The sequence below is a fragment of the Eubalaena glacialis genome, chromosome 11, assembly GCF_028564815.1.
Source record: "Eubalaena glacialis isolate mEubGla1 chromosome 11, mEubGla1.1.hap2.+ XY, whole genome shotgun sequence".
Lineage (NCBI taxonomy): Eukaryota > Metazoa > Chordata > Mammalia > Artiodactyla > Balaenidae > Eubalaena > Eubalaena glacialis.
Window position 1 is genome coordinate 14,173,120 of NC_083726.1, and position 15,948 is coordinate 14,189,067.

Genomic DNA, 15,948 nt, shown 5'->3' on the forward strand with positions numbered 1-15,948 from the left:
GTTCTATTTTTAGTTTTTTAAGGAACCTCCATACTGTTCTCCATAGTGGCTGTATCAATTTACATTCCCACCAACAGTGCAAGAGGGTTCCCTTTTCTCCACACCCTCTCCAGCATTTATTGTTTCTAGATTTTTTGAGGATGGCCATTCTGACCAGTGTGAGATGATATCTCATTGTAGTTTTGATTTGCATTTCTCTAATGATTAATGATGTTGAGCATTCTTTCATGTGTCTGTTGGCAATCTGTATATCTTCTTTGGAGAAATGTCTATTTAGGTCTTCTGCCCATTTTTGGATTGGGTTGTTTGTTTTTTTGTTATTGAGCTGCATGAGCTGCTTGTAAATCTTGGAGATTAATCCTTTGTCAGTTGCTTCATTTGCAAATATTTTCTCCTATTCTGAGGGTGGTCTTTTGGTCTTGTTTATGGTTTCCTTTGCTGTGCAAAAGCTTTTACGTTTCATTAGGTCCCATTTGTTTATTTTTGTTTTTATTTCCATTTCTCTAGGAGCTGGGTCAAAAAGGATCTTGCTGTCATTTATGTCATAGAATGTTCTGCCTATGTTTTCCTCTAAGAGTTTGATAGTGTCTGGCCTTACATTTAGGTCTTTAATCCATTTTGAGTTTATTTTTCTGTATGGTGTTAGGGAGTGTTCTAATTTCATTCTTTTACATGTAGCTGTCCAGTTTTCCCAGCACCACTTATTGAAGAGGCTGTCTTTTCTCCATTATATATTCTAGCCTTCTTTATCAAAGATAAGGTGACCATATATGTGTGGGTTCATCTCTGGGCTTTCTATCCTGTTCCATTGATCTCTGTTTCTGTTTTTGTGACAGTACCATACTGTCTAGATTACTGTAGCTTTGTAGCATAGTCTGAAGTCAGGGAGCCTGATTCCTCCAGCTCCATTTTTCTTTCTCAAGATTGCTTTGGCTATTCGGGGTCTTTTGTGTTTCCATACTAATTGTGAAATTTTTTGTTCTAATTCTGTGAAAAATGCCAGTGGTAGTTTGATAGGGATTGCATTGAATCTGTAGATTGCTTTGGGTAGTAGAGTCATTTTCACAATGTTGATTCTTCCAATCCAAGAACATGGTATATGTCTCCATCTATTTGTATCATCTTTAATTTCTTTCATCAGTGTCTTATAATTTTCTGCATACAGGTCTTTTGTCTCCTTAGGTAGGTTTATTCCTAGATATTTTATTCTTTTTGTTGTAATGGTAAACGGGAGTGTTTTCTTAATTTCACTTTCAGATTTTTCATCATTAGTGTATAGGAATGCAGGAGATTTCTGTGCGTTAATTTTGTATCCTGCTACTTTACCAAATTCATTGATTAGCTCTAGTAGTTTTCTGGTGGCATCTTTAGGATTCTCTATGTATAGTATCATGTCATCTGCAAACAGTGACAGCTTTACTTCTTCTTTTCCAATCTGTATTCCTTTTATTTCTTTTTCTTCTCTGATTGCTGTGGCTAACACTTCCAAAACTATGTTGTATAATAGTGGTGAGAGTGGGCAACCTTGTCTTGTTCCTGATCTTAGTGGAAGTAGTTTCAGTTTTTCACCATTGAGGACAATGTTGGCTGTGGGTTTGTCATATAGGGCCTTTATTATGTTGAAGAAAGTTCCCTCTATGCCTATTTTCTGCACGGCTTTTATCATAAATGGGTGTTGAATTTTGTCGAAAGCTTTCTCTGCATCTATTGAGATGATTATATGGTTTTTCTCCTTCAATTTGTTAATATGGTGTATCACGTTGATTGATTTGCGTATATTGAAGAATCCTTGCATTCCTGGAATAAACCCCACTTGATCATGGTGTATGATTCTTTTAATGTGCTGTTGGATTCTGTTTGCTAGTATTTTGTTGAGGATTTTTGCATCTATGTTCATCAGTGATATTGACCTGTAGTTTTCTTTCTTTGTGACATCTTTGTCTGGCAAAAATAGGTATTTTATACCTAAATCCTTAGTTTATGTCATGTTTAATGTCCATTAAAGCTCAAACATTGAATATCAAAAAAGAAAAAAAAGAAGAATGAATGCTAAAAAGTAGTTTATGGTAAGAGGAGAAGAGTGGTTTTTTTTCTTTGCATTTACTAGAAAAATGATTGTCTCCATTCTTAGCAGATGCTGAGTGTGTGTGTGTGTGTGTGTGTGTGTGTGTGTGTGTATTTGTGACTTTTAGCTGGGTCTGCTTTATTCCTGGGTTCATTCTCCATCACATTCTTGCCCCTTGGCTCCTCATGATGTCGTTTTGTACATGCAGGCACATACACACAGTTGAAGATTGAAGATAAAGAGGTTATGATATAAACCAATAAAACACCATACCATCTGACTTAGAACTAGAACAGTATCACCAAAGATATCTGGATGTCTTTGCATTCCATTACCCTACCTCCTCCAGCCCCCATCAAGGTAAACCACTAATGGGAATGCTGTAATAATGCGTTTTGAAATTGTTTTTCTCTCTCCCCAAACTGTACTGTATTCCCCTCCAAGCATTCATCTGGTGTTTGAATGAATGAATGAAGCAGTTCCACCAGTGTATTCCCCTCACAAGGAATGGTTCTCAGTAACCATTGCTTGTTTACATGTATTGTTTTGGTTTTTCAAAACTATTCATTGAGTGCCTCTGTGTGTCAGACACTGTGCTAAGTAGACATACATAAATACATACCGCGCACTGTAGTAAGAAGAATTGCAGCTTCTAAAAATATTAAGTCCAGGCTACGCAGGAGCTAATGCAGTTTTCTCCTCAGTGCATTGAAAAATCTATTAGTTAAGAAGGCAGCAATATTTCAGGAAATTAAACCACTGTAACAGTCCAGTTCACAAATCAGAACTCCCAGTGCTTTGAAATGCTCCATTTCATAACGTAAAGTACTCAGAGAGGTTCAGACGATCCATAAATGCTCCAGGGACCAATCCCCCCAGGCTTCACAGAGCTAAATAGAGGATGCTTCTTGACAGGCATGAGAGAGGAAGGGGTTTTGTGGCCACTGATATGAGGAGGAACATGTTTATAGAATCATGATCACATTCCTCTTGATTCACTGTGCCTTTGTCGTCATTCTCGAATTAATTATGCTTGTGGAAGACGGCTGCTCAGTAGATTTCTTAATAATGAGCATTTCAGGTGAAAGCCAGATAACTCACTTTGGGCTGGGGTTTTATTTTCTAAATAAATGTTCATTGATGCCTACTAGGATTGCTGTTACCTGTAAAGACCGACTTAGGGCTCTTACAAGGTTTTCCTCCAAGACTCCATTGTGGGAAGATGTGAAATGTGTAACTTAGCTCTCCTGTTGGTACTGGTTACTCAGAATTTCACAGGAGCTGACCTAGAGCTGCTTTTACCGAAATGGGATTTCTGAGTTTAGAAAGTAGAACAGGCAGGAAACCTTCATGCCATGAAGCATATAGTGTCATCTAAAGAATGACGATCTTCCACCAACACTTTCTTTTGTTAGTCTTTGAGAAAGATCCTCTCTCCCTATACATCCAACCCTGTCAAGTTCAGGTGGGACTCTTAAGTTTAGGGCTATTATATATCTTGTTTCTGAACAATAAGCTGGCTGATGATCCAATATAAATGATCAGCCAACAGGCCTTGAGAAATACAGTGCCTACTGTATCTCCTAAATTACTGTTTCTTAGGGTGTAGTCCACTGCTGTATCTAAAACGGATAACCAACAAGGACCTACTATATAACAAAGGAAAATCTGCTCAATATTATGTAACAACCTAAATGGGAAAATGTATAACTGAACCACTTTGCTGTACACCTGAAACTATCACAACATTGTTAATCAACTATACTCCTGTATAAAATAAAAAGTTAAAAAAAAAAAAAGGAATTCCATGGACATCTGGTTAACAATACAGATTTCTGGGCCCTACCCCAGACCTGATGAATCATCACCTCTGGCTATGACCCTGGGAATCTGCATTTTCTGTAGGTGTCCTCCAAGGGTTTTGATGCCCATCAAACTTTCTCTTCCATGGGTTGCTAGAGTATATTCCAAAAATACAGTTGAGATTATGTGTCTTTGCTAATGAAAACCTTTTTGTTGCTTCCCGCTGACCTTAGGATATTGGCCAGAGTTCTTTATACATATTCTCCATATACTGTACTTCATACAGTATTCTCTAACGTCTCACCCTTTCCTCCTTCCCCACAGCCTTTCCCATCACTTCCAGCTTCAAGCTTTATCTGGACATACCAGATTGTAGTTATTTTACACACACACACACACACACACACACACACACACATATACACACACGACTTATATCTCTGTGCCTTCACTGATACTAATACCTCTCCCATCCTGCTTTTCTCCCAATATTTGAAAAACTCAATTTTCACCTGATTTGTCAAGATCAAATGTAAGGCTTATCTTTTCCAGACACCTCTGATTATTCTCCCTCCCTTCCAACCACCCCACCTTGACTGTCCTTCTTCTAGATCGCTGCTGTACATATACCTGGAGGTATCATAGTCCGGTTCTTACCATCGTAATATCACAGATGTGGTAGCCAGTTTCCAAGATAGCCCTCGATAATCCCATCCCCTGGTACTCACACTCTTGTCTAGTCCCTTCCCAGTTGCCCAGGGCTGACCTGTATAATCAGTAAGACGTGGCAGAAATGACACTTGGCCTTCTGAGGCCAAGTCATAAAAGACATCCTAGCTTCTTTCTTGTTCTCTCTTGGATCACTCACGCTGGGAGAAGCTAGCTGCCATGTTGTAAAGGTGTCCAGACAGCCCTATGGGATGGTCCACGTGGCGAAGAACTGAGGCTTCCTGCTAACAGCCGGCATCACCTCCCAGGTGTGGAGGAGTGAGCCTTCTTGAAGCAGATCCCAAGCATTTAGATGTCTGTAGGCTCAACCGACGTCCTTACTACAACCTCATGAGGAATCCTGAGCCAGAGCCACCCAGCAGATACGCTCCCAAATTCCTAACACAGAAACTGTGGGAGGTAATAAGTATCGCCGTTTTAAGCTGCTGTGTCTTGAGGTAACTTGTTATGCAGTAAAGGATAATGAATATACACTAGACCATAGACTTCTCAAGCACCAGCCATGTTTTATTCATTGTGGATGCTGGTCCCTAGCCCCTCCTCGGTACCTGACCCATATTAAGTGTTCTGTAAATGCTGATTTAAATGATTCCAACTGAGCTAAACTGGAGCATATTTTTTGCTGGCAAGGGTAAATACAAATGCAGATGACTTTATCTAGTAGGTAAGAATCTCATCTTTTCTGTCGCTCTAAATATAATTGGTAACAATATTAATAATTAAAAATAATAGCCAGTACCTATATACAGCATCAGAATTCTCAAAAGCCTATAGAGTATGTTCTGTGAGGATGCCCATTTTACAGATGAGAAAACAAAGGTACATTGAGGTTTAGTTACTTGCCCAAAGTGACCCAGCCAGTGAGTGATGGAGCCAGGATTCAAACCCAGGCAGTCAGACTCTGGAGTGCGTGCCGTTAACCAATTGAAAAGGTAATATTGAGCGCTTATGATATAGCGAACACTGAACCAGGCCCCTTAGGTCTCTTGCCTCATTTAATGCTTTTGCAAAACTCATGGGATCTGTATTTATGTTCTCTATTTTATGGGTGAGGAGTTTGAGGATTAGAGAGATGAGCCTGCCAGTGGGAATCTGGCCATTCGGACTCCCAAGCTTATGCTCCGTTCATGACCCCCCGTGGCACTCTCCGGAGTCCCCACCCCATCCGAGCTCCTCACCCTCCATTTCTCAACAGTTATGTTCTGAACATACAGGTTGGTTGCCAAGACGACCACTCAGAAACGACATGAAAGGCAAATGACTTTTCAGACATTCTGCGGCTAGGATGGTTTTTCCTTTTTAATTTTAAAAAATGGGTCACGGTGATTTGTAATCCATAGGAAAATGTTGGTAGGGATAAGAAATGTATTTTGAGTAATAAATATTTCCAGGATAATGAGGAAAGCTTCCAGATTACAAATAGAGCAACTCCCTAGGAAGGGAGCAGGATATGCTACTATTATCCCTATTTTTCAGATGAGAAAACTAAGGCCCAGAGAGACTTCAAAGCCGGGAGTATCCAACTCCAAAGTCTTTGTACCTACTTGCCTTGAAAAACTGCTTCTTGATGAACATAGATTTGGCTGGGTTGAGGCAGGGGCTTCGCTATGGCCCTACAGTAACTAATCCAGGAGCGGAGAGCGCGTCTGAATAGGCCCGGGGCTGCGGGAAGGGTGAAGAAGAAAGAGACACTGGCATCATTTCAGAGTAGAATATCTAGGGCTGGGGGACTGAAATATGAGGTAAGGGGAAGGACTCGGCCCTCATCCCCCAAATTTCAGGTACTGAGATAATAATATCTGACCTTTAGACTAGTTGGAAGGGATGTAAATAAGGTAGCACATAGAAAGCTCTTCCCACAATGCCTGACACCCAGTAAACACTCAGCAAATGCTAGATAGTATTTTCTGTTGTGATCATTACGGGAGCATCCCAACGCCTCCTTAAAAACAATGCCTTTAAGAAGAAATAGGCATCATTTCCTGACAAAACCAGCCTCTTTCCCTACTTTCCCTTGTTTATCAAAGGTCAGAAACCAGCCTCACCCCTGAGATATCACTTTCCTTCACGCCCTGGGTTTTAAGCACGCACCTTTGGGGATGTGTCTTCTGTCAGCCCTTTACCTCCATCCTCATGTCACTGTTCTGGTCAGATTTCCTGAGTAACTTTTCTTTGGACCACCCAGCATCGCATGAACCCTGGAATCACTTGCAGCACTTCACAGAAACTCCCCTTGGGGTCCATGCCCCCAAGGACGTGGCCACTTTGGGAAGGTGAATTTCCCCTTGACAGCATCCACCACCCCCTACTCTACACAGAAACCCTTAAAACCTGGGATTGCTTTTGTTCCTTTATGTAAGTGCATTAGGTGGTATTCTTGAGCACAGTTGGATTTTTTTGCTAATTAAATGTCAGAACATGCTGCTTAGAATTATTAACAGCCATTGCAAGGATAATAATCTTTCCATTAACATAAACCTAACTTTCATTCTTATTATTGTTTTAATTACATGAACCCTTTCACGTGCTGAGTGATGAAGAACACTCTAGGATATTGCTTGGCTAGGCGGTGGTGTTTCTACAGGGTTCTCTGGGGTCAGTCTGCATGATGCCCTCCAGGTTTCTGCACCTTGCCTCTGAGGATGGACTTCTCCCCGTTGACCCCAAGACTTCATGTCCCTGATTGGACTGAAGTTTATTGTAGGGTGGAAGTGAGATCAGTAGCAGTGTGGATTGCTACTGAGATTGCCCCGAAAGGTTATATGGGTGACCACTCTCACCCATTTTTTTTTTTCCCTCCTAAAACCAAGGATGTGCAGTCCAATTTGGAGATCCGCCAGAGAGGGCTTCACGTTTCCCAGTAGATCCCAGTTTGTGATTTACTAATCTTTTATATAGAAATATAGGAAAAAGAGATGGGTGATTTATTTTCCCTGTCAAAACTGTCTCTATTCCCTACTTCCCCTTGACTGTCAAAGGTACCATAACTTATCACGCTCCAAATCCTGAATCATCTGAGCCTGGGTAGTGCTGACACACATTCACTAGGGGAAGGGAAGTGGGCTTTATGGATACTGGATGCTTTGTAATCCTCCCAGCAATATTGTGATGTGAGTATCTTAAGCTCCCATTTTGCAGGTGAGAAAACTGAGGCTCATGGACTTGCCTGAGATCACACAGCTTATTGGAAGTGGAACTGATGCTAAAGCCCAGGCTCTGGGGCTCAACAAGCTGTGCCTCTTCCAGTGTACTGTGCTGACCTGGACCCTAGCAATTACAGATACCTCTTCTCCTAGTTGAGGAAAATGCCAAAGGTAGCATTTGAACCCAGGCCTGGCTAACTCTGCAGTCATGCACGTGATCAGACATTTTTTGAGAAATGACTATGTTGTTACCATAATACAAATGACATTGTCCCTGCCTCAAGCAGTTCCAGTCCAGAGCAGGAGGGAGACATGGAAAATTAGACACAGCATGATGGCTTGTTGTGCTGGAAGAAGGGAAACAGCTTGCTTTGGGAACCCTCGCCCAGCCTGGGGCAGCGGGGAGGGGCGGCTCGAGGGTACCTTCTAAGTTGGAACTTGGAGGAAGAGCAGGATTTGGACAGAGGCAGAGCGTGTTCCATGCTGCTTCTAAGAGAAGGAGCCATTTATGACAAATGCATCTGCTTCTCACCACACGTTCTTTCCCCCTATAGATTCCTTAGTTTTCTTTCTGGGATTTTCTTTCTGAATACAAACTCATTCAAATGCTTCCTTTACCTCTAATTGAACACTCTAACTTAATTGATTATGTATTAAGTCGGGGACTTGGGGTGACATTCAGGCCTGGGCTCATGTTGAGATTAATTTATTCCTGTAGTCCTACTGTTGTGTAATGCATCTGAGTGCCTTGCGTGTGTGTAAAAAATAAAGTCAGGAGTTGGAGCCATCTAATTAGACGGCTTAACCTAACGTGCTGGTGTTCGGTCTCCACCAAGCTCTCCTGCTTTGATGGTAACCAAAATAGATGAATAAGTTAATCAAAGGTCTGATTAAATAGCACGGCTCTGCAGCATGGGCCGATGATTGCCAAGCTTCAGTTCAGGCAGATTCTCAGGGGGGAGAGGAAAGTGAGCTGAGTTCCCAAGGCCAAGGCTTACATGAAAAAAGAGTTATATAAAACCCACTGGAGGGAATTACTCGAAGTCCTCAGACCTCAGATCTTAAGATGATGACCAGCTCCATTACAGCTTTAACAAAATAGATAAGCGTAACAGTACCATTGAATAGTCATTTTTAATGACACAGAAATGGAATATGACTGAAAGAAATATACCTACCCAGGAACAATTAGGTACTGGTTGCAAAAAATATATACAGTATGATTCAATTTTTGAAACCTTTATTTCTTGTTTTGTGCATATTCTTATTTCCTCCAATGAGCCTATATCATTTCTATAATAACAAAGATCTTATTTTAAAAAATCTGAACATAGTGTTTGCATGTGATAGTTATTTCATAAACAGTACTTCTCCCTTGATTCGGATACATTTTCTTCCAAAAGAACTTCATATGCCATGAAGTTACATGAACAAATCTTTAAGAAAATATTCATTCATTTACTCAGCAAATTTTTATTCGATGCTTTTTATGTACCAGGCACTACTTATAATGGTTATACAAAAAAAATTAATGCAGTGATTTGTTTTCCTTTCTCCTGCTCCCTCTCTTCACTGCCCTGTCTAGTCTGAAGTTTCCTGGATCCCCAACAAACATTACTCTGGGATTTACGGTCTGATGAAACTTGTCCTCACCAAGACTCTTCCTGCCAACCTGGAGAGGGTCATCGTCCTTGACACAGACATCACCTTTGCCACCGATATTGCAGAGCTCTGGGCTGTGTTCCACAAGTTCAAAGGTAATGGTAGCTCATTTTTTTTCTGGTATCTTTGAAGGTGTCAGCATGTCAAGAATAGTGATTTTTTTTCCCCAGTGTGAGGTCAACTCTTAATGAGGTCCTTCTGATGAAACAGACAAGGAATTATAAATAGAGTTGAGCATCGGTTTTAGCACTGCCATTTGAAACATGTTAAACTGGAATTTGCTTGTGTTTCTTTAATAATTGAAGAGGTAAGATCTGTGTTCGTAGGAAGAACCCAGTTGAGGGTTGCTGAATTGCTTGGTAAGAGACAAATATCAAATGTGTGTATTTTGTATGCAGATACTTGAGTTGACTTCCTGGTGTGGAGACACACATTTATCAGTTTTCTCTTTTTATCAAATGATACTTTGATTGCCGAGAAAGCCTGTGAGGTGGTGGTGATGGGCATTGATTATAGAGTGTTTGCAAATGTCCTTGTGGCTTTCATTAATGTTGTGGTTTATCGTTTTAAAGAAGTATATAAGTTTGGCTTTTTAAGATGTTCCTTCTAATCTAGTTAGTTTCTGTAGCTCTTGTCACTGCCCCAAGGTATGTGCGAGTATAAGGTGGGAAACTGTGAGCCCGATGGGTGTACATAACTCTGGTGTGGATGCGTGAGAGAAGTGGCAAGTTAGCACAAACCTTGGACTATTATTTAATACCCCTCTTCCAGGGGTCTTCCTTAAAACTGCATAATTTTTTAATTTTATATTCTCAGTATTAGACAAATACCATGAGAGATAAATATGGCAGTGAGATTTTTTTTCTTCTGGCTTCTGCACTCTGGCTTCTGTGTTTAAAATCCCACCTGCCTCTTTTCTATAGCTCCTTATCCTATGAAGGTGAAATACTGCTTAGTGATTTTAAATCACAGCATTTTCATGAATCAGAGGATATTCCAGTTGGTTTCTGTTTCCGTTCATGGACAGAAGAGTAAATTCCTCACCCACTCCAGTCTCTGCCTGCTTCCTTCTGGGGGCCTCCCAGCTCTGGGGTAATTGAAAAAAGTCCTCAGCACACCATGGGGGGAAACACTCTGACCCTTGGACTTTTTGTCAGGATCAAAACTTTCCTTACTCGTGTCAATAATGGCACTAGTTTTACTAGTCATTTAGCAAAGCTGTTGAAATGGAGTGTGTCTCAGCTTTCTGATCTCTTCTTCATAGACTGTTTGGATCTGTCTTTTTATTTCACAAGTAAAGGAACAGAAGCTTGGTAGGATGCAAGGTTCCACGTGGAGCTGAGACCAGAATGCCTGTGTGTGTTGGCTTCCCTGTGCATCTCTTTTCAAGTCCCCCTATCAGGTCTGCTGGTTTTTTCTGATTACATTGAACTCACTGGGGACAGTTTTTCTATAGTTATGTGGTTGAGTTGGCCAAAAAGTTCTTTCGGGATTTTTCCGTAAGATGTTATGGAAAAACCCAAATGAACTTTTTGGCCAACCCAATATTTTATTCCTGTTTTCATGCTGATGTTCAGTATTCAGTGATGTATTTGTTCAACAGGCACTTATTGCATCCCCACTGGGTGTCACTGGCTATAAGGAGTGGGCTCTGGCTATAAGATGAGCAGTGAAGGGGAGTGAGAGTTATCACCTCTCCTGAAGGGGCTAAAGCTGGGACAGTATCACAGCAGAGGTGATGATCATGTCTGTCTTGCCGGATAAGAGTAGTGGTTGTGTGTGGTGGATGCCCACATTCCCCTCTGGAATAAAGGGCTTCTTCCTCCAGCTGCTGGGAGCATTGCCTGCAGATGGGCTCAGCTCTCAGCCCCCTTTCGGGATGATCTTAGGTGAAGAGAGTCACCTTGCCTGGGGCCATTCCCCCTTCCTGGAGCGCCCCACATCATGGACTGACTGATGCCTGTGGGATCTTGCAGGATCCACTGTAGCCTTCCCTGGAGTCCGCCTGGCAGCTCCATTTCTCCCTCTGCCCAGTCCTGCTGGTGTTCCTTCCCTTTCATAGGTGCTGTTCCAAGAGCTCTCCCTAAGTTAACCTCCTGCGTGCTCACTCCCATCCTGGAGTCTGCTTCCCAAGAAACTCACTCTGAAATATTCATGCAGAACTGCAAGTCTCCCCTGGATAAGTGTAACTCAACAAAATCCCTGGAACAGGTGGCCACTAATTGTAGCCTTGTAACTAGGAAATCACATTTATTCTGTTCCAGCCAGGACCTGCCACAGTGCTGGTGGGGTTCTGTCGCCAATCATAACAACAGTAATAATGCTGGTGTTAAGTCGTACCCGTCCCATATCATCTGTGGAAGGGAAGGCTCCCAAGGCTCTTGTTGCTCCCAGAGCTGGCCCAGGGATTTGGATTTGGAAGAGGACTCTGAGACTCAAGGCAGTTTCTGGGGCAGAGCAGAATATATGGGTCAAGGTCAGAGCAGGGGAAATTTGAATGTGTGGAGTTGATTTAATAGGCTTCGTTTATTTGTTCATTCTCTCACTTGTTCATTTCTAGCATTAGTTAGGCCTCCACTAGAATATATTAGATGCTGTTGTTAGAACAGGACACTGCCTTCAAGGAGCTCACAAACAAGGCATACTGTCTTCTGCTTTTATCCATCACCATCAAAGGAGTGAGTATAAAACATCTGAGGTTTTCCCATGCCCACCCTAACTTTTCTGGGAAAATATGGAAGTGAAAAGAAAATAAGTAAGCCCTTATCTTTTTCATATGGTACTGTTTTGTACAGGGTTTGTTTTGTGTGTGTGTGTGTGTGTGTGTGTGTGTGTGTGTGGTTCTTTCTTTCTAAACTGGAATGATTAGAAGCCAGGTCATGGTACAGGAAGAAAGTCCCTTAGGACAGACCCATAAATGTAGAATGCTCTGATCCAAGAGGGAGAGTTCCCCTCTCATAAAGGCAATCGCAGTTGACATCTTCACTGTAAACATTTTGAGTGATGTTGATGCAGTTTGGCCTTGTTGGTTTTTCTCTGGTTTGGAACAGCTAGTCACCTGGGGCTGCAGTGGCTCTTGTGTTCAGTCCCATATAGGCTTGACTCCTTAAGGATGCTGTGAAATCGCCCTTACCTAAAGTCATTACGTGGAGAACCTAGTAAGAAGCTTTTTGTGAGGACTTAGACCATCCTCAGCCTCTGCCGTGGGCAGCTTTGTGTACCTCTTGGGGATGTGCAGATGCTCCCCCCTCAGCATCTGCACCCTTATCAAGCCTGCTTCAACTGCTGGAGGATTTTCAGAGCCTCTGATTCTTAATAGGAAGAATCAGACATGCCATTGATGGCTAGAATTAGGAGTCACGTTTACTGAGCTCCTACTAGCTGCCAAATAGTTTGCTGACTGTTGGGAGTGTTGCAAGAATAAATCAAGTTCAATCCCTATTCATTTGAGCGTATATGTGAATAGGGGGAGAGAGACGATAAACAAAAAAAAATAAATAAAATATATAGTGTATTAGGTGGTGAATAGTGCTCAGGTGGAAATTAGAGAAAGGAGATGAGGATGCCTCTGTGTGTGTGTGTGTGTATGTGTGTGTGCGCGTGTGTCATTTTAATATTCAAATAGGGTCATAATGGAAGGTCTTACATGAAAAGTGACATTTAAGCAAAAATCTGAAGAAGTTGAGATGACAGGCATGCCAGCTGTCTAGAGGAAGGGTAGGAATAGTGTCCTAGCCAAAAGGAACAGCAAATGTGAAGTTTCAGGAGTGATGTGGCCTGACTTATACGGGGACTCGGATGGAGTTCAGAACAGAGCAGAGTGCGCCCAGGAGAGGGGCGGGGGCTGGTGAGGTCAGATCATGGGGACCTTTGTAGGACAGTGGGAGGATTTTGTCTTTCCCTTCAGAGATATGGGAAGCTGATGTCTGGCTTTGAGCAGAGGAGTGATGTGATCTGATGTACATTTTTAATGGATCATCCTGGCCATGGAAACTATTTCTGAGATGGTTGCAGTCGTCCAGGTGAGCCATGTTGTGGACTCAGACCTGGATGCGGCAGTAGGGGTGAAAGACGTCATCATATTAGGTACATTTTGAAGGTCAGGTAGTCAGGATATCCTGTTGATTGGATGTGGGGAGCAGGGACACAGGAGTGGAGGATGCCCCAAGGTAGCTGGAAGGGTAAGGTGGCATCTGTGAGATGGAAAAGGCTGCAAGAAGAACAGGTTATGGGGGATGATCAGGAGTTTGGTTTGGGGCATTTTTAAATTTGAAATACCTAACTGGACATCCACGTGGAGATCGGAAGGAGGCAGGCGGATAAAATGAGTATTTGTAAAGCAAAGGGAAAGTAACTACTGTTTATTAAGTACTTCTTCTGTTCCAGGCACTGAGCTAGAAGCTTTGCACATTTGAAAATCAAAATAAACTGGGTCCAAGAGAGGTTAAATAACTTCCCATGATCAAAGAGCTATTGCACAGCATGGCTGAGCCCAAACTGTTTGGCTCTGGAGTCTGTGCTCTCTCTGCTACCTGCTGCGTCCCCTTCAGGCTTCCTGATGGCATGGAGGAGGGCATGCCCATCACCTGGGAGGCGGGGTCTGCATGTTAGTTAAGGTGTGGCTGCCGATCATGAGTCAGCTTGACCCCCGGGTGCCATAGTTTTCCATAAAACTTTGGAAATAATATCTGATTCTAGCAATCTAGGGAAGCTGTTGTAAAGGCATAAATAATAAATGTGCAGCCTTAACTTGAAGCTTTTGGAAGAAAGCCATGCTGAATAGTCAGGTTAGTATTTGTATTCATTAGGACAAACGCCTTCCCTTTAAGAAGACCCTACTGCCATAGTGTCAAGTTCTGGCCTCAAAATAGGTATGGTGAGTGGAGCAGTGCCTTGCCCCAGAGGCCATGCAAGAGGCCAAAGGCTTACCTGCAGCAAAGTGGGCTTCTGGAGCTGAACCTGGGGCCCCAATCTGACATCTGCCAAGGGCATTTTCCTGGCTTGTTCAGCACTCCAGATCAGTCAGTGCAAAAAGGTGGAAATGCGCACTCGGGCTTCCCGAGGCACCCTTTTCCACTTTGCAAGTACAGCCTAGGTACAGAATGTCACCATCCTTTGCCTGATTTCATCAAACAAGCCTTCTGACAGGTCTCCTATCCTCTAGCTTTCTCCTGCCTTCAGTCCATCTTCTCCAGGATGACCCAGCCATGTGGCTGACAGGGTCTTGGTGCTCCGGCCAGGTGTCAGGCCTGAGCCACTGAGGTGGGAGAGCCGAGTTCAGGACATTGGTCCACCAGAGACCTCCCGGCCCCTCGTAATATCAGTCGGCGAGAGCTCTCCCAGAGATCTCCATCTCAATGCTAAGACCCAGCTCCACTCAACGACCAGCAAGCTCCAGTGCTGGACACCCCATACCAAACTAGCAAGACAGGAACACAACTCCACCCATTAGCAGAGAGGCTGCCTAAAATCATACTAAGTTCACAGACACCCCAAAACACACCACCGGACGCAGGCCTGCCCACCAGAAAGACAAGATCCAGCCTCATCCATCAGAACACAGGCACCAGTCCCCCCCTACCAGGAAACCTACACAACCCACTGAACCAGCCTTACCCACTGGGGGCAGACACCAAAAACAGTGGGAACTACGAACCTGCAGCCTGCAAAATGAGACCCCAAACACAGTAAGTTAAGCAAAATTAGAAGACAGAGAAATACACAGCAGATGAAGGAACAAGGAAAAACCCACCAGACCAAACAAATGAAGAGGAAATAGGCAGTCTACCTGAAAAAGAATTCAGAGTAATGATAGTAAAGATGATCTAAAATCTTGGAAATACAGTGGAGAAAATACAAGAAACATTTAACAAGGACCTAGAAGAACTAAAGAGCAAATAAACAGTGATGAACAACACAATAAGTGAAATTAAAAGTTCTCTAGAAGGAATCAATAGCAGAATAACTGAGGCAGAAGAACGGATAAGTGACCTGGAAGATAAAATAGTGTAAATAACTACCACAGAGCAGAATAAAGAAAAAAGAATGAAAGGAATTGAGGACAGTCTCAGACACCTCTGTGAAAACATTAAATGCACCAACATTCGAATTGGTCCCAGAAGAAGAAGAGAAAAAGAAAGGGACTGAGAAAATATTTTAAGAGATTATAGTTGAAAAATTCCCTAATATGGGAAAGGAAATAGTCAAGTCCAGGAAGCTCAGAGAGCCCCATACAGGATGAATCCAAGGAGAAACACGCCAAGACACATATTAATCAAACAGTCAAAAATTAAATACAAACAAAAGATATTAAAAGCAGCAAGGGAAAAGCAACAAATAACATACAAGGAAATCCCCATAAAGTTAATAACTGATCTTTCGGCAGAAACTCTGCAAGCCAGAGGGAGTGGCAGGACATATTTAAAGTGATGAAAGGGAAAAACCTACAACCAAGATTACTCTACCCAGCAAGGATCTCATTCAGATTTGACTGAGAAATTAAAACCTTTACAGACAAGCAAAAGCTAAGAGAATTCAGCACCACCA

The 15,948-nt window shown here is 42.4% G+C and overlaps 1 protein-coding gene across 1 annotated transcript in view; it reads left to right on the forward strand.

Moving 5' to 3' along the window:
* The window catches only part of LARGE1 (LARGE xylosyl- and glucuronyltransferase 1), a 598,072-nt gene that overhangs the window by 344,936 nt on the left and 237,188 nt on the right, over positions 1–15,948 (forward strand). Inside the window, 1 exon segment of the mRNA XM_061204391.1 lies at positions 9,326–9,497. Within this exon segment, the coding sequence (XP_061060374.1) occupies positions 9,326–9,497 (172 nt within the window).